This window comes from Meriones unguiculatus, chromosome 11 (assembly GCF_030254825.1).
Source record: "Meriones unguiculatus strain TT.TT164.6M chromosome 11, Bangor_MerUng_6.1, whole genome shotgun sequence".
Lineage (NCBI taxonomy): Eukaryota > Metazoa > Chordata > Mammalia > Rodentia > Muridae > Meriones > Meriones unguiculatus.
The window spans coordinates 47,915,613-47,940,833 of NC_083359.1; the positions used below are offsets into that span (position 1 = coordinate 47,915,613).

General features: G+C 49.9%; 2 protein-coding genes across 18 annotated transcripts in view; one reads left to right on the top strand and one right to left on the bottom strand.

Annotated features, from left to right (window-relative positions):
• Ciita (class II major histocompatibility complex transactivator) overlaps window positions 1-9,385 on the top strand; it is a 49,502-nt gene extending 40,117 nt beyond the window's left edge. For 6 of the 8 annotated variants that reach the window (XM_060364169.1, XM_060364168.1, XM_060364167.1 and 3 more), the window contains 6 exons: window positions 356-448; window positions 2,901-2,987; window positions 5,255-5,309; window positions 5,417-5,500; window positions 6,771-6,867; window positions 7,364-9,385. In XM_060364169.1, coding sequence (XP_060220152.1) covers window positions 356-448; window positions 2,901-2,987; window positions 5,255-5,309; window positions 5,417-5,500; window positions 6,771-6,867; window positions 7,364-7,431 — 484 coding nt within the window. In that variant the 3' untranslated portion in view covers window positions 7,432-9,385. Of the gene's footprint in view, window positions 1-355; window positions 449-2,900; window positions 2,988-5,225; window positions 5,310-5,416; window positions 5,501-6,770; window positions 6,868-7,363 lie in introns of all 8 variants that reach the window. The other 2 variants (XM_021648406.2, XM_021648407.2) reach the window with 1 other exon arrangement.
• A 1,663-nt stretch (window positions 9,386-11,048) lies between these two features.
• Dexi (Dexi homolog) lies at window positions 11,049-24,149 on the bottom strand. Of its 10 annotated transcripts, XR_009584536.1 has the most exons (6): window positions 23,319-23,457; window positions 20,253-20,344; window positions 18,342-18,507; window positions 14,928-16,370; window positions 14,160-14,330; window positions 11,049-11,668 (listed from the first exon to the last, which is right to left on the bottom strand). XR_009584536.1 is itself a non-coding variant. In XM_060364177.1 (5 exons), the coding sequence occupies exon 1, from the start codon at window positions 23,735-23,737 to the stop codon at window positions 23,450-23,452; it is 288 nt and encodes a 95-aa protein (XP_060220160.1). In that variant the 5' UTR covers window positions 23,738-24,149; the 3' UTR covers window positions 11,049-11,668; window positions 14,928-16,370; window positions 18,342-18,395; window positions 20,253-20,344; window positions 23,319-23,449. The 10 variants fall into 10 exon arrangements, 8 of the variants coding, with proteins under 8 accessions (XP_060220160.1, XP_060220157.1, XP_060220158.1 ...); XR_009584535.1 differs by lacking the exon at window positions 14,160-14,330; XM_060364177.1 differs by lacking the exon at window positions 14,160-14,330 and having other exon boundaries at window positions 18,342-18,395; window positions 23,319-24,149.
• Between the last annotated feature and the right edge of the window lie 1,072 nt (window positions 24,150-25,221).

Genomic DNA, 25,221 nt, shown 5'->3' on the forward strand with positions numbered 1-25,221 from the left:
AGGATGGGAATTCCCACATTTAAAAAAAAAATGGAGCTCTTTCGCAAGCTTTGAAATTCTTTTACCCACACAGCTCTTAGCAACCCCAAAGGGCAGATAGGTGGGAGCAGGAAGGGGCTTCATAATCGAGGCTCCAAGAGGTTAGGGGAGCTGACCACCTCAGTGGGTTCCTACAAAACCAAGCAGAGGTTCTAGTCCGCAGTGCTTGGCCATGGCCCCAGGCCAGCTTAATAGCGCCCCCTGGTGGCCAGATTCCACAAGCTCAGAGATGAGCTAAGGGTATTAGGATGACCAGGCCTGGAGGATGCTGATCTGGGACCGGAAGGTTAATGGCCACCATCTGATCCACCTGCAGCCTGGACTCACTTAGTGAGAACAAGATCGGGGACAAAGGTGTGTCACAGCTCTCAGCCACCTTCCCTCAGCTGAAGGCCCTGGAGACTCTCAAGTGAGTACGCTGAACCTACCTCCCCACTGCTTCTGGTACAGAATGTTTACCCAGCCCACTGTTCTGCTCTTCTGTTCCCCCTCCATCCTATCATCTGTCCATCCCTCCATCATTCACTCATTCTGTTTTGGATCATCCATGCCTCTCTCATTCAGTCACCGCCTTTCTACTCAGTCCTCTTCCAAGTGTGTGTCTAGTCCAGGGACCACCTCAGGAACACAGCCCACCTCTTTTAAGACAGAGTCTCGCTCTGACTTGGAAGTTACCAGTTATGCCAGCTTACCTAGCCAGTGAGCTCCAGAGTTCATGTTACCACCTCGCCAGTACTGGAATTAAAAGCATGCACCGATATGCCTAGTCTTCTGTGTGGGTGCTGGGGAGCAAACTCATGCCTGTGGGACAAGCACTTTGCTGAGCCATCTTTCTGACCTCATTTATTGGTTTAGTGAAAAGGACTTAAGAAACCGTTGCTATCATGGGCAACAGTGGAGACCCCAGAGATCCTGCTCCCAAGACTGTGGGCCTCTTCATATACAACAAACCAGAAGCAAACAAATACATAAGTCACAATCATAAAGCAGTAAGCTGAGCATGGCAGCATTGGGGAGGTTGGGACAGTGGGATGAGCACACGTTTAAGGCCAGCCTGGGGAATCAGTCTCAAGAAAACATAAAGTGGGGAAGGCTGGCAGGGTGGCTTAGCTAGTGAAGGTAGTTGCTGTCAAGCTTGATAATTTGAATTGCATCCTGAGGGCCCACATGGTAGAAGAAAAGAAGCAGCTGACTCCTGAACATTATCATCTGACCTACACACACACTGAAAAGGAGAAAGGGTAAAATGTATTAAGATAAAATATGCTGGAATAAAAGTTTAAGGAACACAGCTCCTCCACTGGGATGCTGGCAGAGGCAGATTGGGACTTGGCAGTGAAACATTTTGTGGTGACGCTGTTTTTAACTGTTCTGGGCCTTGGAAGGCTAAGGTGGAATAGGTGTGCGTTGGGGGTGGACATGATTTCCCATTAAACATGGGGTGGCTCTGGAGAGAATGGAGCAGAAGGATTTTGAGCTCCAGGCCAGCTTGGGCTACATAATGAGACCTTGTCTTAGAGTGAAAAATTTTAAAGGGGCCAATAAGATGACTCAGAGGGTAAAGGTTCTTGCTTCACATGTCTGGAAACCTGAGTTTGGTCTCCAAAACTCATGTGAAAGTTGTACCAATGTCCATGGCTCAGGGACACAGATTTAGGTTACTTCAAATTCCATGTTCCAAAGTGGAGGCAGTTCCATGAAGTTTTATAGTTTTACAGAACAAAGACAGTCATAAATCCTGGCAAGTTTAAAATATATTGTCAGGGCCAGGCAGTGGTTACACATGCCTTTAATCCCAGCACTCAGGAGACAGAGGCAGGTAGATCTCTATGAGTTTGAGACCAGCCTGGTCTACAAGTCGAGTCCAGGACAGCCAAGGCTACACAGAGAAACCTTGTCTCAAAAAACCAAACCAAACAAAAACATTTGTTGGTGGGTACATCAGAGAGGCAGGTACATCAAGGAGGGGAAGCTTTCTCCAGGCCTAAGATGCTATCTGATGACAGTCTCAGCTTTTGGGTTGGTGGAAGCCAGTGGTTAGTGAAGTGAATAGGTTCCAATAGTTATTAGCTATTAGCCACAGGACGTTAGTTCTGACACAGAGAAGGGCAAGGACTGGATGTGCCGTTCCTAGGCTTTTTCCGATCTCTCCACAATCTGTCAGTCAGTATCTGCCAGCACAGCTTCTTTCCAGGAGTTCTAAGTCACAGCTCTACAGACCCTCTGCTACATGGCACTGTGGCAGTGCCCTCCCACAGTATAATAATAATAGCTACAACAATAACAATTTTAAAAAATGTAATAGCACTGGAGATACAGCAATGGCAGTGCCCTTGTCTAGCATACCCAAGGCCCTGGATTCAATTCCACAGCAAAACATAGAAACAGACAAAACATTTTTTAAAAAAAACCTGTCAACACTCCATGTTATAAATGAAGTTAAGAAGCCTGAAATTATCCCAAGAATTCATGTGGCAATTTCCTTAATGTACAGTGTAGGCGTCTCCATAATTTACAATGGTCTAGGCCCACCACGAGATACATTTCCCTCCCTTCTCCTCTCTCCTTCTGACCTTTCTATTCCTGGACACACAAGCACCTACTGTGTGTAGTTAGAGTGCTGGAAAACATCCCTATGGGGAAAGGGTAACTACTGAAACAGACAGCCGGGGGAGAGGGGGTGTTTTCTCTGCCTCTTACCCCCATCCACTCTCTCTGTTTCTGTGGGTCCATCCACGTTACCTATGACCCTTTCAAAGGGTCTGCGGCTATAGGCCGCCTGTGAGGTGCATTTCCAGCCACTGGGAAAGGGGGAGCCTTTCACTTGGGTCCTAAGCCATTTCCTCCCTGTGTCCCCATAGCCTGTCCCAGAATAGCATCACTGATGTGGGTGCCTGCGAGCTTGCAGAAGCGCTTCCGGCCCTAGCCAAGTCCCTCCTGAGGCTGAGGTGAGTGGAGTGTCCTTCTGAGTGGGCTGAGGAGCTGGGGGGTGGGGAACAGACAGGATCACCTCTTGCTGGCTGCAAGGTCTATGCTTCCTCCAGCGGTGTATTCACCTAGAATGAACTGAACATCACCACAGCCTCGGGGCAAGTTGCTTACTTGTTCCAAGCCTCTATCTCCTCATCATCGACAATATGAATCATGTCAATGGGTCATGTGTCATACCCCAGTGTTGTCCCTAGTGAGCAGTGGATGGCTGTCCCCGTACCCATCTAGCCTCTGGAGGGCAGGGCTCCAGTGGGCCCTGCAGGGCTGGTTTCTGGGAGTTCCATCACCATTCCAGCCAGTGCTTCACTGCCACCTCCTGGTGGGCCTGCATGTAGCAGCCCCAACTTCTGAAGTCCTTTCAGCAAGTCTGGTGTGGTACTTGGGGCTGAGGTGGGAACTGAGTTTGGACCAGAATCCCAGTCACTCAGCTCAGCACTACCAGCTGTCAGCTATGCCAGAATTTCCTTCCCCCAAGTCATGTTCTAGGAAAAGTGACTTCTGCCCATCTTTATGGAGGCAGCTATTCCTTCAGCCTTCCAACCGGGTCCCAGTGACATCACATCTGTAGTCCAGAGGCAGAGAGCAATGAATGCTGGTGCTCAGCTTGCTTTCTGCTTTTTAATTTTTAAAAAATATTATTTTTATTTTGTGTGTTTTGGCTGCATATCCACCCATGTGCTAAGTGCACATGATGCCTGCAGAGGCCAGAAGAGGATATTCGATCCCCTGGGACTGGAGTTACAGACGGCTTATGGCTATCTCATAATACAAAATACATTCATTCCAACTTCAAAGTCTCTGGAGTCCTAACAGTTTCCAGGTTTTCTTCTCCCCATGGCCAGCAGAAGTCACCCCTTCTGTCTCACATGGCCCTCTGTGAGTGTGTTACCCTGGGAGACCCTGGCTAACAGGTCTGCATAAACCAGCGAGAACCCACCTGCTCCCCTATAGTGACCTCTCCTACTCATTTTACAGATGAACAATGGCGTGGGAGGGGAATGTCCTCCTTAGTGGTTCCATGCTTTTGGGCTGGGAAACACCTCTCTCCTTCTCCTCTTTCTCTCTCTTCCTGTCCTTCCTCTCTCTTCCTGTCCTCTTTCTCTCTCTTTCTGTCCTCTTTCTCCCCCTCTATCTCTCTCTTTCTCTCCTTTCCCCTTCTTTCTCTCCCTCTCCTTTCTCTCTCTCCCCTTTTCCCATCCCCTCTCTCTTTCCGTCTCCCTCTTCTGTTTTTTTACCCCTTCTCCTTCCTTCCTCTCTCCTCCTCTCCTCTCTCTTCCCCAATTTCTCCTTTCCCTCTCCTTTCCTTCCACACCCCCCTTCTCTGTTTTCCTGGGGATGGATCCCAGAGTTGCTTCATGTATACCACATAAACACTCTGTTGCTAAGCTCTAACCCAGCCTTCTTAGCTTTCTATTTTGAGGCGCTAGAGATGGCTCAACAGTTAAAAACACTGGCTGCTCTTGTAGAGGATCTGGATTCAGTTTCTAGCAGCCCATGATGGCTCCCAACCATCTGTTAACTCCAGTCCCAGGGTATCCAGCCTTCTGGCCTTCTCAGGCACTGCTTGCATATGAAGCATAGACATACATGAAGACAAAACGCCCAGACACACAAATAATTTTTTAAATTTTTTAAAGGAATTTTCTATTTTGAGACAGGGTCTCATAGATTCTAGGCTGGCCTGCATTTGTAACCCCTCTCCTAAGTAGCTGGAATTACAGTCCTAAGCCACTAAGCCCAGTGTACAATTTCCTGTCCATGTGTTGTTTCTTGAACTCACAGTGGAACTACAGATAAGTGGCCTCAACTCTCTGGGCCTCAATTAGTCCATCTGTAAAATGGGACAGTAGGGCCTGCCTGGAGATGTAGCTCAGTTGACAGAGGACTTGCCTACAGCGAATGAGGCCATGGGCTCCGCACTGCACAAACGGGATGTGATGGTACATATTTGTAATCATAGTACTCAGGAGGTGGAGGCAGGAGAATCAGAAATTCAAGATCATCTCTGACTACATACCAAGTTCCAGACCAGCTGGGGATATGTATGGCCTTGGAGAGAGAGAGAGAGAGAGAGAGAGAGAAGGGCAGACAGATGGATAGGTAAAATGGAGCAGTAATCTTAGTTGAACGTGGCTTTCACCAGGGCCTGAGCTGGCCCAGCACCCCAAACCCTCTTCCTTCCTTGTCGCCGGCAGCTTGTACAATAACTGCATCTGTGACGCAGGAGCCAGGAGCCTGGCACAAGTGCTTCCAGACATGGTGTCCCTGCGGGTGATGGAGTGAGTGCAGGGGTTGGGTTGCTTGGGAGGCAGAGGGTCTCCCACCCGCATCAGGGGAAGGGCTGAGATGGGAGTAGCCAGGCCTCAGGATGGCCCTTTCTCTTCAGCGTTCAGTTCAACAAGTTCACGGCTGCCGGTGCCCAGCAGCTGGCCTCCAGCCTTCAGAAGTGTCCTCAAGTCGAAACGCTGGCGTAAGTGGCATTGCTGCTGGGGTTGGAGTTCTGTGTGTGTTTCTAGAATTCAAATCCCACCCCTGCAAACAGTACATGATCCCAGGATGACAAGAGATTCTCCCCCCCTGCCCGCCTCGGTTTCTTCATCTCTACAAGGGTGGTAACACCTGTAGAGAAAACCTGTGATTGTTATGTCAGTCAAGATACAGATTTTTTTGCAGGGTGGGGGGTCTCACGTAGCGCAAGGTGACCTGGAGCTCAACATGGAGCCGAAGATGGCCCTCCTGCCTCTATCACCCAAGTGTTGGAGTTATAAGCATGCACCGCCACGTCCAATTTCATGTGGCAATGGGGACCAAAGTTGGGACTTGGTGTGTGCTAAGCAAGCAGGCCACCACCAGAGCCATGTCCCCACCAGAAACTTTTAGGACAATGTTGCCGCACAAAACACTCAATAAATATTTCATCAGGATGAATCATAGGAACTTGCCTAATCCAGTCATTCTTAGAACATAAATTAGCAAATTCACTTTCCTGTTTGTTTTTGAAACAGAATTGCACTTGAACTCGTGATCCCCCTGCCTCAGCCTCCGGAATGCAGGTACTATGATACATGTGCTGTGCCCCTTTAAGCTTACTCTTATTAAGCCTTCATGGTGTTTGATCTAGTACCTTCTGCTCTTCAGGTGGCTTTGACCTGCACAGTTGGATCTGTCTTCTCGGGTAGAGAGTGCTTCTCTGGATTCCTTTCTCCTTGTGACCATAATAGCCAGCAGAAGCAATGAAAAGGAGGAACAGTGCCCTTGGCTCACAGTCTCACGGGGTCCATTATGATGGGAAGGCATTGGTTGCAGGAGTTTGCGCCTCAGCTGCTCACAGGCTGCCAGGGAACGGTCAGCTCCCAGCATGGGCCTGGCTATTGCCTTCAAAGGCCCGCCCACGGGGGTAGGGGGAGGGACGTCTGACAGCCAGGCTCCACCTCCTAAAGATTCCACAGCCTTCAAACTAGTTTCACAGCCTAGGAAGCACTCAAAGCTCGAGCCTGTGAAGGACAGTCCGAACTGAACCCATAATAGGATCCACATTACGGGGGAAAAAGGATAAGGCACCCGACCACACATTCTCAAGGTCACACAGCAAGTCTGGACCAAGAAGGGTCTCCTAGCACTCTGTTCTTGCACACTGGTCTGTGTCCTGCCAGGTGGGAGGTAGGGCTTGTGGGCAGTGTACCCTCGGGAGTCCTGCCACATTCCCTCTCACCTGGCCCTGACCCATGTCCCCTCTGCAGGATGTGGACACCCACTATCCCCTTTGGGGTTCAGGAGCACCTGCAGCACCTGGATGCCAGGATCAGCCTGAGATGACCCTGCTGTGCTCTGGACAAGGTAACCATGTTGGACTCCAGAGGGGAGAACTGCAGGGACTCTGGGTCAGTGTCCTGGTGAGGGTGTGGCCAAGGGCATCAAGCGAGGCTGGTTGAGTCTGTGTGTCATCTGGAGCTATCCTGTCTCCAAACTAGCAGGTGTCCTCCAGACTTTGGGAACTTGGGCCAAGGAACCTCCCTGAGGTCACGTTTAAAGACTGGGAAAAGACAGTCTGAGCCAGTCACCTAGAATTCCCATCCTTGGCATTGGGAAGTCCTGCCTTTGAAACTTAAAGTCTTTCTTACTGCTGTTTCTCTTGGATTCATCTTCATAGGAAGTTATTACACTTCCTGCCAGCAACATGAACACAATTGTTTGTCACTCTCTCCCCCAGCCTGTGTTTCACTTGTCCTCCAGCCCCTCTCTCAGTCCCCCATAGTGTGACAGCCCCTACCTTTCTGTTGAGGCTGCTCCTCTGGAAGCTCATTACCTCACCTGCCTGTCCTGATCCCCACAGCACATACTCTGGGGACACTGACCACGCTGGACCTTGAACTGGGTACCGTGGACTCAGCTCTTCTGTGAACCGTATCCTGTGAGAGTCAGCATCCTGGCACCTTGCCCCTGCCAGTCAGAGTTGGGCCCTGCCTAGATCAGGAACGGGTGCATGTCTTGCTCTTCTACAGGCCCCAAGACCAGCTCCAGGCTCTGACAGGGCCAGGTGGGAAGCCAGCCTCATTCGGCGGCTGTGAGCATTGGCAGACAGGCCTGGGCTGCCCTCACTGGGTCCACCCAGGAGGCTGAGGACCGTCTCTTCGACATTCCAAGCCAGAAAGAGGAATTGAAGCAACCAAACAGCTGCCTGTCCAGGCCAGAGCCAGTCTGATGAGAAAGCACATCTTCCTGGCTGCTTCAGACAGGGCCTGCTTGGGGGCTCTGAGGACACTAAGGGTGACTCTGGCCCGCAGACCTCTAAATGTGACAGGGAGTTTATAGCAGCTCCTTCTACTTGTGACGCTGTTTCCACAAACTTTAGGTCAAGGATGATCTGGGCCTGGCCCACACCGTAGATGCCAACCAAGAGCCAGGAAATGGTACACTACAGGGCTGTGGCTGGGAGTTGTTCTGCCTTCTCCATCACACTCACTACATTTTAAATGCACCAGCTCTGCTCACTGCAGCTGTGGGGCCAGTTAATCCCACAAGTCCCATCTTGGATACCTTCTGTCCCATCTAATGCAAAAGAAACCCAAACCACAACAACGAAAAAGAGCCCACACTCTGCCTTCCAGGCAGGCTTAGACGAGACAGCTCACCTGTCCCCACCAACCCTCTGCGTCACTGAGGCGGTAAGAGGCCAGGCTGGAGTCATTGGGAGGCTCTCCTGCATGTACGCCTGGCATGTGACACAGGTTGCTGGCTGGGAGCCCTGAGACCTTAATGGGACAGCTGGCTGGGGACTTCTCCAGGGGGTGCTGGCTTGCCCTCCTCTAACATTGTGGCTGTTATAGAGGGACCACCCAGTGAGGAAGAACAGAGAGGAGAAAGGGAGGCACAGGCCACAGTCTGTGCACTGTTCCTAACAGCCCTTGAGGCCACACAGCATTGTCTCTACCATGTGCGCATACAGTCCACCTCTGCCCAGGCCCAAAGGGGCTGGTTCTTGTCTACTGCCCTGCTGCGTCCCGGGAGCAGTTCTGTAGCCCAGCTGGCTGGCCTTGGCCGAAGCTAGCCCAAAGGGACTTGGCAGCACCAGCACTGCCATTCTTGTTTACCCAGGGCACCACTTTTGAGCTCAGGCACTATTGATCCCTCTACCGGCACAGTGACAGCTTGCTCTTTTGTCTTGGCAGAGGGGTCCATCTGTGTGGCTCCAGCATGCCAGCCTTGATGTCAGCAGGACTGGCACATCCCAGTAAGTGGGAATTGGCTAGAAGGCCCAGAGGGGTGGTCTGCATGGCTGCTGCCTGGGAGCCACTCTTGAAAAGGCAGGTCCAGCTGCAGACTCAGGCTTACATTATGAACAGTTAGAGCATCAGGCTCAGGGGTGGCCCATGGGAGTCCCATTTGTGTGGACATGGGACAGCACTGAGGCACTCTCTAGAACCAGGTATTTTCTGTACTTGTCAGTCAGGAAGGATGTACCTCTGCCTTTGGTCTGTCTGAATATGCCAAAATCTCGCTACTCTTTGCTGATGGCTGTCATTTATTAATGAGTTGATTATGTAAGGCACTCATTACAGTGCCAGAGACATAGTAGATGCTCAATAAACCTCACTGGTTCTGGATCCTGTGTACTGGGCAGTACCTTAGGCCCTCTGGCTCCAAAGAGGAGGTAGTCTAGGACACCAGCTCTTGGCTAAGCTGCCTGGTCTCATGCTCCACTTCATCAGATATGCAGGCAAGTTTCTTCTGTGCCGTATCCTTCTCATCTGTAAAATGTTCTGAGTCATGGTATCTTCTTTCCTGGTATATAAAGACTCAATGTGGAAACAAAAATATTAATAAAATGGGTCAGCAAAATGGCTGAGTGGGTAAAGCAAGCCTAATGATCTGAGCTTGATCCCCAGAACCACGCTGTGGTACGGAGGGAAGGGAGAACCAACTCCAAGTTGTCTCCTGTAACTTTCTGTGCACATGTGTTACTGGAGCTACTGATGATTGTGAGCCTCCTTGGTGCCGGGGATATATACATACAGATGTATATATTAAGAGTGAAAAACAGTGCTTGGCATAGGAGTTCTGATGCCCTCTTCTGGACCCCATGAGCACTGCATGCACTGGTGCCTGCACACAGTAGCTGCGCAGTAAATGTGAGAGGCCTGGCTACTCCTCAGCACAGTCTCGGGCTGGTCATTCTGCCATTGTGCGCTGAGGACACATGGTGAACACGGTGCTCTAGGCTCCTGTGCTGGGAGTCTGGAGTCTCAGCACATCTAAGACCTCCGGGACAGAGCTGCCAGCTGTGGCTGGCCAGGATGCTGCATAAAGGCTCCTGGACAGCAGATTCAAGGGGGCTGCCCACTAGTGGGGCCTGGAATGGAACTGCATCCATTTGGTAATTAGCATGGTGCCATCTCATGAGGTGGGGGAGTTGTGGGTCCCACCTTAGAAACGCGGCATTTACAGGGAAGGAGTCCACAAATCACTTGGCCTGTGACTCCTGTGAAGGATCCCTATGGTATGGGGACAACATGCTAGAGTAGGTTGCCAGGTCCCATCTGTGAGAAGCAGTTTTCGGGGATTAGTGGGCTGCTCATGCATTACACTTTCAATCCAAGCCCCTCCTCAGCCTTCAGCTTCACTCCAGGCCTCTCTCCCATGGAGGATGTCTCTCTTCCTGTTGTACATGACTGTCCTGAGAGCCTTGGGGAATTCAGCTGCACCCTATTGCCTAAGGAGTATCCATTATGGAGAGGTGGGGAGGGCCACAGGGTCACTCCCATCTGTACGCAATGCTGCCTTAGTTAGGGCACATGCTCCCACGTGGCTTTGGGGCAGGGCCACAGCTATACTCTAGATTAGACTAGGGAAAAGAACTCCATTTCTTGTGGGTTTTGGAGGCAGGGTCCAATGTAGCCCAGCCTGGCCCCAGCTGGACATGTAGATGAGGATGACCCTGAACTTCAGATCCTCTTGCTTTCACCTTTGAACTTCGGATTCTTTTGTCTCTGCCTCCAGAAGGCTGAGATTATGGACACATCCCACTATGCTCATTTTTCAGGGTGCCAGAGCTCAGTGCAGGCCAGGTAAACATTCTATCAAATGCATTACACCCCCAGCCTCTTCCATTTGTATCTTTTTAAAGGTAAGGTCTATGTAGCCCTGCCTGGCTTGGAATCCACTTTTTTAGACCTGGTTAGACTTGAAGTCACAAAGATCTGCCTGCCTCTGCTTTCTGAGAGCTGGGATTAAAGGCTCAGTCCCCCACCTCATTCTTCATCAGATGCTCTGTGTGGGGAACACTGCACAGCCACCTCTGTGGGACTCAGGCCCAAGCTCCCCAGGGTTCCCTAGCTCTTCCCACCATAACTTGGGCTTTCAGAAGGTGGGAGGAAGCAGCCTTTCCAGTGTGAGTTTCCTAGGCCCTGCTGTACCTCCAGACTGGGCCATCTGACTGATCTGCAAACTGTCAACCACGGTGCCCCTTCTCCCAAATTCAAAGCAGGCAAAATCCAGCAACCAGACAAGGACAAGAGGGATTGCAGTTGCTTACATTTTTTTAATGAAATAAGTCAGCCTCTGAGTATTGCTTTTACAGGTTTATGGAAATCAAGTATCTACACCACTCACACTTTCCACACCACTCACACTTCCAAAAATAGATTTCTACCAGAGACAGCATGACCTTCCCCAGTGTGGCATCTCAGTTCTGTAAACCTGGAGAGGTTAAACCCTGCCCTGGGACTTGGTGCATCCCTTTTCAGAGTGACTCCCTGACGCTGTGATTAGCAGTCTTGGGTCTGAAGTCTCCCCAGGCCTAAGGCTCAACCGGCATCAAACCATGTTGGAGGGGCCAGCCTAAGTATGAGTCTACTTGCATCTTACTTCGGCTCTCCACGTCCTTTCCGGAGGTAAAGTGGGGGAGGCGGGTGCAGTTGTGGGTGAAGTGCAGAGAGGTAACCTCTGTAAACATCCATGGCAACGGTGGAGAGTCACGAGCCAGATGCAGGACAACTGAGGACTGGGTGGTGGGCGAGGTCTTTGGAGGCCTTCTCCTTCCTGTAGGTCCTGGCAACTGGCCCATCTTGGCACTGAGTCCCCACCTCTCCTGGCAGATTCCTGGGTTGGGGCAGGAACCCAGCTGTTGGCACAAGCAGGCCTATCAAGAAGACAAAGGACAGTCGTCAAAGGGCAGGGCCATGGCAGCATAGGCCTGGGGGTGCCTCCCTGTAGCTCAGGTGAGGCAAGGAAGCCTTGCTCCCATCCTTAATTCTCCAGAAGCCCCAAGCTCAGGCTAGAGATGTTTTTGCTCCTCTCTTTCTTCCGTTCTTTAAAAAATATTTTTTAATTCTTTAACAAATTTGTATGTGTATATAATGTACTAGGATATTTTTCTCCCTTCTCTTTCATCTTCCGTCCTCCCTCTAGACTCTCTGTTCCTTTTGCCTCCTACTTTAATGTCCTTTTTTTTAAAAAAAAAAAAAATTTTTAATTTAATTTTTTTTATGACCCATCAAGTTTAACTGGGGTTGCCTGCATGAGCACAGTCGAGGAATTATTTACAGGAATATAGCAACTGATTAGCAGCTACTTAACATTGAGGAAGATGACCCCCTCTCCCAGCAGTCATTAACCTACTAAGCACCTCCTCTCCACCCAATCTCCTATCATTCCCACTGGCTTTTGTTGTTGAGGCAGGATCTCTTGTAGGTAGCCCAGGACAGCTTTGAACTTCTGATTCCTCTGCCTTCACCTCCCAAGTGCTGGACCTTAGGTGGTCCTGGGGATGGAACCTAGGGTCTAGCTGAAAACATGCTGAGCAAGCATTCCACCAATGGATCTACACTCCTAGCTCCCTACCGCTTCTGTTCCAAGTTCTTATGAATGAACTTGCTTCACTTCTGAGAGTCTGAGGAACCATGGTAGTTTTCCATGGGAGAGTACGGCTGTCCACAGGTGATCAGGATGGGAAAGAGATGCTGGGGTTGGGAGAAGGCTCTCAGCCACAAGGGAGGTCAAGAGGGGGCAGCTGAGCAATCTCTAGGGAGTGGGCAGTGCCTTCCATCTCACCCATAAGGCACTGTGCTTACAGGAAGACTGCTAGTCAACTATGTCCCCACTTGTCTCCTCTTCCCATGACACAGCATCATTTGTAAGTCCTGGCCCTGTGGCCTGTTCTATCCTCCAGTTCCCTCAATCCCTTATTTATCTGTCACCAGCATCTCTGCAACAGTGAGGTGTCCAGGTCCCCTTCCTGTTAGTCCTTTCAGACTCTTTCCTCTACAAACACCACTGAGCATCAGATGCAATGAGCAGTGTATGTGAAACATGCAGTGTGTCCTGCTGAATAACATTCAGGGCTGTGTGGGCTATCACAGGCACCACATACTGAGCAGTAGCCCTAGCCCCTGGTAGCACCTCTAGCCACTAAGCAAAGGTAACCATTTCCACCAGAAACTGTGCCTCTCCCCATTTTATAGATTACAAAACAAAGGCTCAGAGTTGCTTACAGTTGCAAAAGCAGGACAGGCAGAGCTGGCACTGCACTGGTAACAAATGGGGACAATCATATCTGAGTGGCCACCACACCCAGTGTTCCTGTTAGGTGACTTGTCCCTTCCTTCCACCTATCTTCCCCAGCCCTGGGTGCCCTCATCCTGAGATTTTCATCCTGTTTCCAGAGTCTGCTTTGCCCTCAGCAGCTGCAAGAACAGGAGCTCTAATGCCTTCAAGAGCAAGCTGCTTCCCACCAGGGACTGCCAGGAAGGTAGTGTCCCCATACCCTAGCCCCATCACCTATACCTAGGGTGACATTGAGGTATCTTCTACACCCACTCTGGCTCCCGAGGTTTCTGAATAGGACTGGGCCCCACACCACAGTGGTAGCCTGCTTAGTGCTCATGTGGTACACATTGCTGGCCTCACTTCCCACTCTCCACACGAAGTTCCTGAGCTCCCTTACCAAATAAGCATGTAGGCTCCTGGGTATCTCTACCCTCCTTACCAGCCCATAGCTGATGTTGTTATATCTATCAGACATCAAGGCCCAGAAAGCTCAAGAGACTCATTGAAAGATGCTCAGCTCAGTATTAAAATCTGCCCAGCTGTGGTGCCCTGGCCCTGTGATTCCAGCACTAGAAAGCCCAGACCAGAGAATGGCAGGTTAGAGGCCAGCCTGGACTACAGAGTAAGGACACTGGGAGTTTGAGGGCAGGCTGGGCCATCTAGTATGAGCCTGTTTCCACAAACAAAACAGGTGCTTATACCACCAACTCCTGTTCAGATTTTGCACACCAGCATTTTATATGCTGGCCCCAAGGTAGAGGACAGGTGCCAGGCACTGTGCCAATGTGAGCAACTTTAGCTTTAGAGTAATCCTCCCAAAGATGGGGTGAGGCTGTGAGCATGGAGGTCCACATAGGGCTGTGCTGCACAGGAAGGTCACCCCTGGAGACTAGGCACAGCTGTTCACTGTAGTTCTGAACGGGGGGGGGGGGGGGGGGGCGAGAGAGAATACACTAAAGTTTCTCCCAACTTCAGTAGACTCATCTGCTAAAGGCCAGATGGGAACACATTCTACCATAGCTTCTGTGGTTCCTGCTGACCCCCATGGACAGGCCCCTCCACCCTTCTGCCCCCTCCCCACCTACCCACAGAATCTGTGGGAAGCAGGGGCTCTGGCTACACTGGGCCTTCCAGAAAGGCTTTCTGAGATTCCTGTCCCATCACACCAGAGCCCACTTGTGGCTGCTCTTCCTTCCAAGGAACCCTGGGGGAGACATGTAGTCTTGAAAGCCTTCACATTCAGCACATTCAGAGGCCTGCAACAGAATAATTTACCGAGATTCACTGGTGTCTACTGCAGGGCTGCCCCAGCTCAGGGCTTGGGCAGTAGGAACCACCAGGAAGCCTCACTTCCAGTCCTTGTGACTACACATAGTCCCAGCAGCTGCGGGTCTGACTGAGCCTGCTGTCCCAGTTCTGTCCCTGTGCCCACACCTTGCCCTAGGTTTCAGTGGGTGCCGCTGATCTCCAGGCCATTTGCTGAGGCTCTTAGTTGTAGCCAATGAGGTCAGGTGCCTGCCCACATCAGTTCCTCTCCTTTCAAAACATTTTTTTTTTCTTGTTTACTCTTAAAAATCAGTTTAGGAGACTGGGTGGTGGTGATGGTGGTGGTGCATGCCTTTAATCCCAGCACTCCAGAGGAAGAAGCAGGTGGATCTCTGTGAGGGTAGCCTGCCCTACATAGTGAGTTCCAGGATAGCCAGGGCTGTTACACAGAGAAACCCTGTCTCTAAATCAAACAAACAAATGGCCAATTTAAGGACTGGAGAGTGGCTCAGTGGTTAAGAGCACTTGCTGCTCTTGCAGGGGACCCAGGTTCTGTTCCCAGCACCCACATGGTGGTTCAGAATTACCTATGACTCCAGTTCTAGACAATCCAATGTCTTCTTCTGACTTCTGTGGTCTCCTACATGCACATGGACTCACACAGGAACATTCACATAACAAAAATGAATCTTTTAGAAAGTCGACTTAAAGAAAACAACTATATAAGAAATAATTCAGGGGCCAGCAATATGGCTTAGCTGATAAAGGTGCTTGCTGCCAAGCCTGACTTCCTGAGTTTGATCCCAGGACTCACATGGTGGAAGGAAAAGACCAACTTGTACAAGTTTTTCTCTGACTTCCATGTGTGCACCATGGCCTGCACACACCCACCCCTGCACACACAAAATATAAAATCTAAGGGTTGAGGTGGTAGGCAGAAAGCAGTAAATGGTGTTTTTGGGGCAATGGACTTAGCACTTCTCTTACAGACAGCCTTCTAGAGATCTATAGCAAACCTCACTTTCTCCACATACCCAAAATGCATGGCTTGCCCAGCTCTGCAGACATTCGGCATCTCTGTGCTGGAGGCAGATTGCAGCAGGAGGCCACCTGGCTCATGGCCAAGGGTGTGGCAGCAATCTGGCCATCTCCCTGGCAGCTTCAAGGACAGAAGAGAAGCTTCCTGTCTCCACATGGGCCAGTCCCGGATGAGAGCCGGCTTCTAGGGCCTGGATTCTAACCCCAAATTGGCTATGAATGCCCATCACGATGGGCCATCTACAGTGTGTCTGCAGCTGTCCCTGACTCCTCTGCATTTGCCTGCCCAACAGCTCCCAAGGCTTGTTATATACCACCTAGACATTATTTATTTAGACAGGCTGAGAATTCCCTAGATAGAGTATTGTGCATCCTACAATATTCAAGTACAGTAATGAAATGCCCCGAGGAACTAATGGAGGTCCAAAATGGATTTTATCTACCTGCCGTGGCACAAAGTATGGAGGGCAGAGGACAACTTTCATGAGTCTGTTCTCTCCTTCTTCTGTGTATGAGCTGGGATTCTAATTCATGTCACTAGGTTTGGAAGCAAGTGTCTTTACCTGCTGAGCCATCTCACAAACCCTAACAATGTAGGTTTTTTTTTGTTTTTGTTTTTGTTTTTTCTCTCTGATACAATTTCAGTGTGTAGCCTGGACTACACAGGCTGGACTAGAACTCTGATGCCTCAGCCTCCATGGTGCTGAAATTAGAGGTGTTACGCACTTGATCTGGCCCAAGCCAAGAGTATTTTTATTATTGTTTTGAGGTAGGGTCTTACTATAACTATAGGCAGGCCTCAAATTCATGATCTTGCCTCGGATTCCTGTGTGCTGGGTTTATTAGCATGTGCCACCATTAACTAGAAGTCTCAAAGGAAATGTCATAACTATGAAAAAAAAAAAGAAAAGCACTTGTCCTAAAAAAGGTCACGGGATAATGCTAAAGAGACAGTGAAGAGGAATCCACTCATCTGCCTTCATGCCTGGAGCCTGAGAAAGAAAAGAGCAGGAAGGTCAGGGCACCATGAACCTGACTCCTCTGGTACCTGCCAGGGATTCCTCCAGCCCAGCACTGCACTTCAGAAACTCTGGGCAATTGAGAATGGCTTGAGGGCCAATGCTGTTATGCTATCTCATTGCTGGGCATCTAAAGTGAGTCACCGAACTGCCCAAACCTCAGTTTCCCTCACTCTCTAATGAGCCCTTCCCAGTCAACATCACAAGGTGACGCTCAGGGGAAGCTATGTGGGAGAGGCACCTAGTTTTAAGCTTCTAGCCAGGCTCCTGCTGGGCAGGAAGCTGGGAAGAAGGCCTTCTTTTTGGCACCTGGGATGACAGCTGCAAGGTTATCAGCCTCGGCTGACACTCACTGGGTACCAAGCATCACCACCCCAGGCTGTTCCCCGGGCAGTCCACAATGATGCTCTCTACTGGTTACTACCCCCAGAAGAGCAAGGAATCCCAGTAAGGGGAAGGTGCCTGCGGCTAGGGGTCCCCTTGGTCTAATATATCATGTGGTGCTGCACACATCAATTATACATCAGTCACCAACCCACTACATCACTGCAAGCCCCTAGACAGGTGCCATTATTCCCATCTTAGAGAGGAGGAAACTGAGGCATGGGAGAGGTTATGTCACTTATCTAAGACTTTGATAGAATGGGGGCTTAAACCTCAAATGTGTGTGACTGCAAAAATTCTAGGAAACAATTTTTAAGGGTCGTGTGAGCTGGCTGGAACCATCACACCTCCATAGCAAACATACAGCTTGTTCTGCAGCTCTCGGTCAAGCCTTACTCCTTCTCAGAGAATGTTCCAGTTTGGTGCCAGGAACCTTTATCTAGCAGTACCAGTTCAACACATAAAGCAGGTCCTGGCCTTAACCATTAGCTGGCTTTCCTACTTGGCACTCACTTTCAACTATGCCAGGAAAGGCTGGTTTCCTTCTCATGGTGATATAGCATTCATTTAAAAATAGATCCAGGCAGTTTGGGGGTGCACCTCAGTAGTAGGGTGTGTGTTTAGGATGTGTGAGGCTGGATCCTTAGAAACACCTAAAAAAAGTAAAATAAGGTGGGCCTGGGGCTGTATTTCAGGTGGCAGAGTGTGTTTCTAGTATCCATGAAACCCCATGTCATCCCCACCCCTGCTTCCCCTAATTTGGGAATTGTGGTACACATCTATAAGAATAAAGCAGGTGTAGTGACCATGACTATAGCCCCAGCATTTGGGAAGCGGAAGCAGCAAGAAGTCTAAATAGTGAGTACAAGCTAAATAGTGAGTACAAGGCCATCCTGAATTACCTGCCTCAAAAACAAACAAGCCCACATAAAAAAGTAGACTTTTTTGTTGCTGTTGTTGTTGTTTTAGTTAGTTAGTTTCTGTTTCTGTTACTGTTTTGTTTGTTTGTTTTTTGAGACAGTCTTGGTTTACCTGGAACTCACTCTATAGACCAGGCTGGCCTTGAGCCAGGGATCTACCTGCCTCTGCCTCCTAAGTACTGGAATTAAAGGTGTGCCTATCTTTTTACTTTTTATTTTTACAAATGAAGCATTAAAACTGGTATCATTCATCTTAATTATAAAAGGAAAAAGTAGTAACTCAACAGTGGAGAGACCTAGCTCATATCACTGAAGTTAACAGGACCCAGCAATGGTATGTGATGTGTGGCTCTCAAAACGCTGTACTGAGGACACTCTTTTCTTCAGTCTTCCTGCCAAGGTTACATCACCTGAATGGAATCCTGAACCCAGACAGACACCTGACAACCCCAGGCGGAGACAGTCCACAAGTGGCGGACTAGCCTCTTGCAAATTGCCAGCATCATACCAAGACATATATACTCAGCAGTCAATCCAGGATAAAGAAAGCAGCAACCCCAAAACTTGCATTTTTATCATTAAATAATATTCGTGGGGCATATAATGTGATGCGAATAAAGCTGGAGATCAGAGTACTCACAAGGTCATTTCTCTGCCCCAGCTGCTGATTTCGGCCAGGTGCGGTGGTACCCAACTGTAATTCCAATTCGTGGGAGGTAAAGCAGGAGGATCAGGAGTTCTAAGCCAGTCTTGGTTACAGAAGAACCCATCTCCAAACCAGTATTTTTTTGGCTTTGACAAGGGCACTACAGATACCAAGTATATCTTTGTTTTAGGAAAATATAAACCAAAATATTCAGGAACAAAAAGAACATCATTTCTGCAATGCACTCTCAGAACATGGTTTCAGAACATGGCTGTCCAACATGCATGTGTGTTCATATACATGCAAATCTATGCACAGAGAAGAATGTGGGCTCCACTGAGCACATGAACAGAATGCTGGTGAAAGGAGCTCAGGAGTTGGTGCTTTTCCTGCAACTTTGCTGACAGTGTGGAATTCTAAAATTTTTCTAAAAGTTTTTTTTTTTTTTTTAGAAATTCAGGATAAGAGAAGAAAGCATGCAGATGAGACAGACTGGGGAAGCCATGAGTTAGTGCTAGAGGCGGGGCTCAGGAGACAGACCCTCATGAAAGGTTCTTCTGCATCCTGGTGGCTACTGTGCTGTGCAGAAGACATTTAGCCTTGTTCTCTGGGCCCCTCACTTTCTGGTCTTCAGTTTCTTTACTTGCAAGGCTAGGTTATTCCAGTAGTCAGGAGGCAAGAGCAAGAAGTTTAAGGCTAGTTGGAGCTACATAGTGAGACCTTGTCTCAAAAAAAAAAAAAAGAAAAGAAAAGAAAAAGCCCATCTGTGTCTCTTTCAATGTGATCTTCATTTCCTAAATGCAGCTGGTACTTTCAAAAGTTCCAGGATGGAGGCAGCAGGTACTAAGATCTGACAGAAGCCTTCCCATTCTTCGTTTAGGGCTGGGAGAAAAATGTGATACGTAGGCCCTGCTTTTCTGGCTGGAATGTCCAGTCTGTGTTAACTCAGAGCCAAGGGCATGAAGCCACTGGCATCTCAGCTGGCCTGGAGACCTTTCCTCCCAAAGGGATGGCCAGGACTGCTGAAGCCCTGTGACCTTCTGAGCATCTCATGTCAGACAAGGGCACACACCTGCCTGCCCACAGCTCTCGTGCCTCTTGCCTAGATCCACACCTCTAGATCCAACAGCCTTAGCCTCCTTCCTGTTGTTCTGCATCTTCCCTTGCCCTGACAGAGCTACATAGGCTACCTGTGGGTCTCCCACAGCTGGCATCTGAGTGTATGGGTACCCCATTGAAGAAGTGTCCTGGTGGGCATCCCAGTTGGGCACTGGCATGTGCAGCTGAATATTCTGTTGATAGTACAGGGTACAGCTAGGCAAGGAAGGCTGAGAAAGCAGTTGCAGTCCCCAGATAAGCCACCTGAGGCTGATAGTAAGCCAGATCAAGGAATTGATCACCCTTATTCTACAGCCCCACTGTTCCAGGCTACACAGACTCTGGTGGCATCACTATTATTCCCAGGCCAGAGACAGTGCCTCTTCCATAGCACCTCGTGTGCCAAGGGAAGTCCAGTAGGCACCTGCCACCTGTGAGGACTCTGAAGTAATCAACCAGGCTAGAGTGCCTCTAACCTAACAGATTAGCTGTCAGCAATTCCCATCCCACCCCTAAGGCACACCTCAGGCTCCCAGGCCATGCACCCAGTCCTCTTTCCCAGCAAGCAAGTAGCTCCAACCTCCTACTCCACTGGGCCACACTGAACGCTTTAGAAATTGCAGTGTCCACTCTTCAGAGCTCTAGAACCAGTGCCCTGGGGACTATGTGCATGAGGAAATGTGTGTGTGTATGTGTGTGCCAATGGGCATGTTCCCTGAGCTCATGGACCTGATCCTTTTGTTAGTCATGAGCCATGAATATCATACACAAGCCAGGTGAGGGCAGTTGTTTCCAGATTGCACCTACCTGTTTATAGCAGTGGCTGATGTACATGAGCCAGTTACTATGCAGGGAGGTCCAATTCTTTGTCCTCTCAACATGGTAGGTTTTCATTACCCCTGTTTTATAAAAGAGGCCAATAATGGGTGGAGTGAAACAGCAATCCGCAAACTGTAGCTAGGCCTGCCATCTGAATTTAGAGTCAACCTTGGCTCTACATCAACTCTTCAAATAGATTCAGTAAACCTGTAAGAAGCTGAATTATGTGGGTAGACACCAGAGGTGAGGGACTCATGGAACAACAGTGGACATCCTTTTTCTTGCTGAGATTCACCCTAGCCCCCACTGCCTAGTACGTCCTGTGTGAGTGCCCTTTGCTAGTGCTTTTTAGTCCAGCTTTTTAGAACACAGGTGTATGTGAGCATGAGTGGGAACAAGCATGCCTGGCCCGGGACTCTTCTGTGTAAGGAAAGAGGCCAGGAGGCAAGGATGAGTCACGTCACTCCAGGTTGCTGCTGGTCATCCATTCTGAATGCTCTTGTCCTGGCCTTTCTGGCCCTGGGACCAAGTCTTCTAATTGGGTTGGGGGTAGTGCAGTCTGTGGGCTTCGTTAAGGGGATTTTCTATATTCCTCATCTTCCTTACTCCCAGGGTCAGGCAAGAGTGTCCTGAGAAATGCTTCTTGATGTTTCTACTCAAGCAGCATTTGCTGCAAAGTATGTCAAAGCATTTGGGTTTTGGTTTTTAGCTTAGAATATGCCAATGTTTTCAGTTGGAAGCAGGAGCGTTTCTGTTGATATGGTAAGAAGATAAAATAAGACATTTTCATCAAGTTATACTGTTTGAGAGTCTATTTTGCTCAGGGACAGAGATTTAGCTTGGGATCACAGGGGCCTAGCCTAGCCTATGTGAGAAAAAGAAGGGCCAGTGTGTATTGAATGACTACATGAGTGAACACACAGCAGGCCTAGAACCAGGAGTGATACATGGTCTCCACTCAGGTTTTGAATGGATCCCAGAGATTCTATCTCTGTCAGGTGTTCCCAGTGTGTCCTTATTTCCCCACTGTCACTAACCTGGTCTTGTCCAATCCCCTGTCACCTCTGGATGGACAACTAACAGCCTCCTCACCAGCCTCCTTGCTTTTACACTGGGCCCCTTAGCCCATTCTGTTCACAGCTACCAGTCACCTTTAAAGAACATAAGCTGGACTGTGCGATACCCTGCCTAGAACCTTCACTGGGTGTTAACTGCTCTCGGCCATGTCATCTATGGCCCACCACTGACCTCTTTTACACTACCGTGTCTCCAGTTTCCTTTTAGCTGCTGATGAAATCATGCCTGTCCTGTCTCAAGGTGTGACAGGAGTCCCCTCTGCCCAGACTGCTTTGCTCCAGAGCACTCTGTCTGGCTCCTTCTATCAACTCTGGCCTCAGCTTGTATTTGTCATCCCTTTACAGAGGCCTTCTCTGACCCTCTAATTAAAGCAGCCCGTCCCTGTTCACCTCTCATGGTCACTCAGCACAGAGCATCAGCCAGGGGCCAGGCACTGTGCAAACAGCAGTGAGCACAGCAGCAGAGCCCCTAAACTCTTCACTGGGTTTCTGGGTGCCCACTTGTGTTCCTCAAGAAGGGCCTGTGTGCCAGGTTCCTTCTGTCTTTGCTCACCAAGTACTCAACAAATAGTCATTTCTTCAATGAAAGAATGGATGTCGGGGTGGCAGGAATGAGGAGCATCTGATACATGCCCTTCCTTGCACCTGCCTCCTGTGATGATATCACTAAACTTACTAAAGAGTTCTTCAAAGATATCTTGCTTTGTCTCCAAGTATCTCCCTCTTAGTGAGCATTATTTCTACAACAGACAATGTGTTCCCATTCCACTGTGGAAAGCCTTTTCCTGCACTGATGGTGTTAGAAGTGATTTGGTCACAAAGGTGGACCGAAGTCCTGTTCTTGCTGTGATGGTGTTAGGGGTGATTGGGTCATGAGGGTGGGTCCCTCTGATGTAGTGCCTTTTGGAAAACTATGAGAATGAAATGCTTGCTGTTTGAGCCATGGTAGTCTGACACAGTATCCAAAACAAATACACCCTCTTATGGCAATATTGGCAATCAGGTAACACAGGAGAAGAGGGCTAACAGCCTCCTTGGGGTGACATTAGTATCTGTTATCTAAAAGAAGCCCCTGCCCACCAGCTCCATATGCCCCTTCATTAACACTTTGACTCTATGCCCTGCCAAGTTCCAGCATTACCCAGCTATAGGGCTCTGCCTGCCCCATGACACCTTACTGGACCCAACAGCTTGCCTGGCACAAATGTTCTCTCTTACACAGCCCAGCTGCCCCCTTTTCCTTGTTGGGAAAGGACTCACATTTTCCTACTCTAGCAAATAACAAAGCTTCTTGGTAAGAGCCCAAAGGTAGGTGTAACCATCTGTGGTCCCTTAAGCTGACCCTAGCAGGCCTTGGAAATACTGCAGGCAAAGCCAGCTCCAGCCCAGAACTGCCTGCCTGCTCCACAGCGGCAGCCTAAGAAACTGACAGCCAATGCGGATCTGAGCTGCGCTGCTAACAGCCCAGGATCCCTGAAACCTGACTCCAGATACAGCAGTGGACGCACTGCCAAAAGGAAGTGCGGCGCTGTTTGCTGAAGCTTTCCATTCTCACGGCCTTGGCATGAAGCCCCTGAGTTTAACTAGTCCCTCAAGAGGCGGCGGAACAAAAGTGACCAGTGCCTCTTAAGACACCAGCTTATCCTTCCAGGACAAATAAGCATTCCCCAAACCCCCAAGGTCACCAACAAGACAAGCTGAGACTTGGGGGAGGAGCTGACAGCTCCACCTCAAAAGGTTTTGGGTACAAAGCTTTTTGCACATGTCATGGGGTAAACTGCATGACCGCACTAAATGTTAATGTAGACCCTGGGTCCCCTTCCTTGGGGGAATCTCTCCAGTAACTAGTGTTCCTAGCATTCAAGTTAGACCCAGAGGTGGCCAGAGAAATCAGAGGCTTGGAGGAAGGATGTTAGTCTGCCCTGCGGACACCGCCTTCTCCCTCCCCCGCAATAACCCTCATCTCAAGGGCACTTACGGGCCTCTTCCTGGGGTCCCATCTCGGTCCAGATAGTGCCCCCAACCAATGGCAGTGGCATGATACGGGCAGCTGGTCCAGGCCAAGAGATGTAGATGGTGGAGAGCAAGTAGGGAACAGTAATCAAGACCTTACTCCAAATATCCATCGAAGACGTCGAGCTCCGAATCGGCATCATAAAGGCCAGAGCCTGGGTCGGAGAGTACGCCGAGGTCCACCAGCGCCTGGTCCAAGTCCTCGGGCAGGAAGACGAGGCCCACGTTGAGAACGATGTATTCCATGAGGAAGGCGTAGTAGAGTATCAGCACATTGACGAAGAACAGGCCCACGTAGAACATAGAGGGCAGCAGCGGAGGCTGCACGTAGGAGACCAGGGGACCCAGAGCGTCCAGGTGGGCTGCGACGCGGGCGCCGGGCATGCAGGGGCCGGCGGTGGGGGCGGCGACCGGGCTATCCCAGCGACCTCAGCCGCTGCAGCGCCCGGGCGGCCGGCGAGGGGCCAGCTCGGCCATTCAGGGAGCGACCCGGGGCTCGGTGAGCAAAGCGCAGGGCCCCGGGCGGCCTCCAAAGATGCGCTTTGACCCCCGAGATGTTCAGGACCGGGTCACAGAGTCCCGGCTTCTGGTTGCGGGCCACACGGGCCGCTAGCCCCTCAGGGCACCCCTAGCAGTGGCCAGCAGCTCGCTCGGTGCGCCGCGCTCACGCGCCCCCGCCGCAGCCGAGAGTCAAGGCTGGGTCCCCGCTGCGGTCTCCCCGAGGCGCCCCCGCAGGCTCACTGCCCATCGCTGCGGCCGCCGCGTCGCTCTGCTGCTTCCCAGCACCGCCTACCCAGAGGCTCTGCGCTCATTGGCCAGTCGCATGCTCTCCAGCGTTCATTGGCTAGCTTAATTCTCCACGCTCATTGGCTCGAGCTGTCGTGGGGGCCGATACCCCTTTGCTCCGCCCCACTGGAAGTGCTCCAGTCTCTAGATTGCTCTTGGGCAGTAGGCGCTCCCTAACCTCCGCACGTAGAATTTATCAGGTATGGTGCCTCACCTCTTTGGAACTTGGTTTCCCCATTTTAAATGAAGCCAAGTGGAGAAGGGGGGTGTCGGCAGTTCCACTGAAAATATTAGCTATTTCCAAAGCGCTTTTCTTTTTTCTTTTTTTTCCCCCCACGACATGGAAAGAAAAAAATCAATCATGAGTGTCTTTGACAGCTGCCTGAAGATCTCCATTATAGGGGGTCCATGACCCCTGGATGGAGAGTGCCACAGGCGGGTCAAATCTTCCGCCAGTAAGATTGCTTATTGTTTCTTTTTACTTTGTAGTCCATGCTTAAAAAATACTAATAATGCTAGGTAGTTGAAAATATCTGCTCAGATTCCTCTGTCACAGACAAGCCCTGTGCTTCCTTAGGAAGATGAGTTTGCCAAAAGTGCCTTCCATCGGTTTAAACAGCTGGGGATCAAAAAACAAGACTTAGCTCTACCACTGAGCTACAGTCTCAGTTCTTGAAACAACAACCCCCCCTCAAAAAAAAAAAAAAAAAACAAAACAAAAAACAAAAACCAAACAGGGGCTCACTATGTAGCTTCTGGCTGGCCTGAAACTTGCTATAGACCAGGCTGGCCTGGAATACACAGAGTTCCACCTGCCACTGTTTCCTGAGTGCTTGGATTAAGGTCTCTGCCATCATGCCCAAAGTATCCTCAGCTCTTAATAGGCCTTTATCCTAAGGTCACACTTAGCTTCATAAGAGCTGAACAAGGCAATGTAGTATGTTCCCTCTTCACAGATGAGGAACCAAATCCCAGAGAAATGGATTTTCAAAACTGTTGATCCTGGGTCATTTTCTTTGGAGGATGGAACGTGTTCTTCTATGACTTTTATTGTCTCTTTAGCTCAGTTATAGGGGAAACTG

Excerpts from the sequence above, each read along its gene's own strand:
- Dexi (XM_060364173.1), bottom strand. The coding sequence starts at position 23,379 with ATGCCACTGCCATTGGTTGGGGGCACTATCTGGACCGAGATGGGACCC. Across the intron at positions 20,345-23,318 it reads GGGACCCCAGGAAGAGGCCC|GGGTAATGAAAACCTACCAT; the intron begins GTAAGTGCCCTT and ends TTTATAAAACAG. Across the intron at positions 18,396-20,252 it reads TCAGCCACTGCTATAAACAG|TTGGGTACCACCGCACCTGG; the intron begins GTAGGTGCAATC and ends TTGGAATTACAG.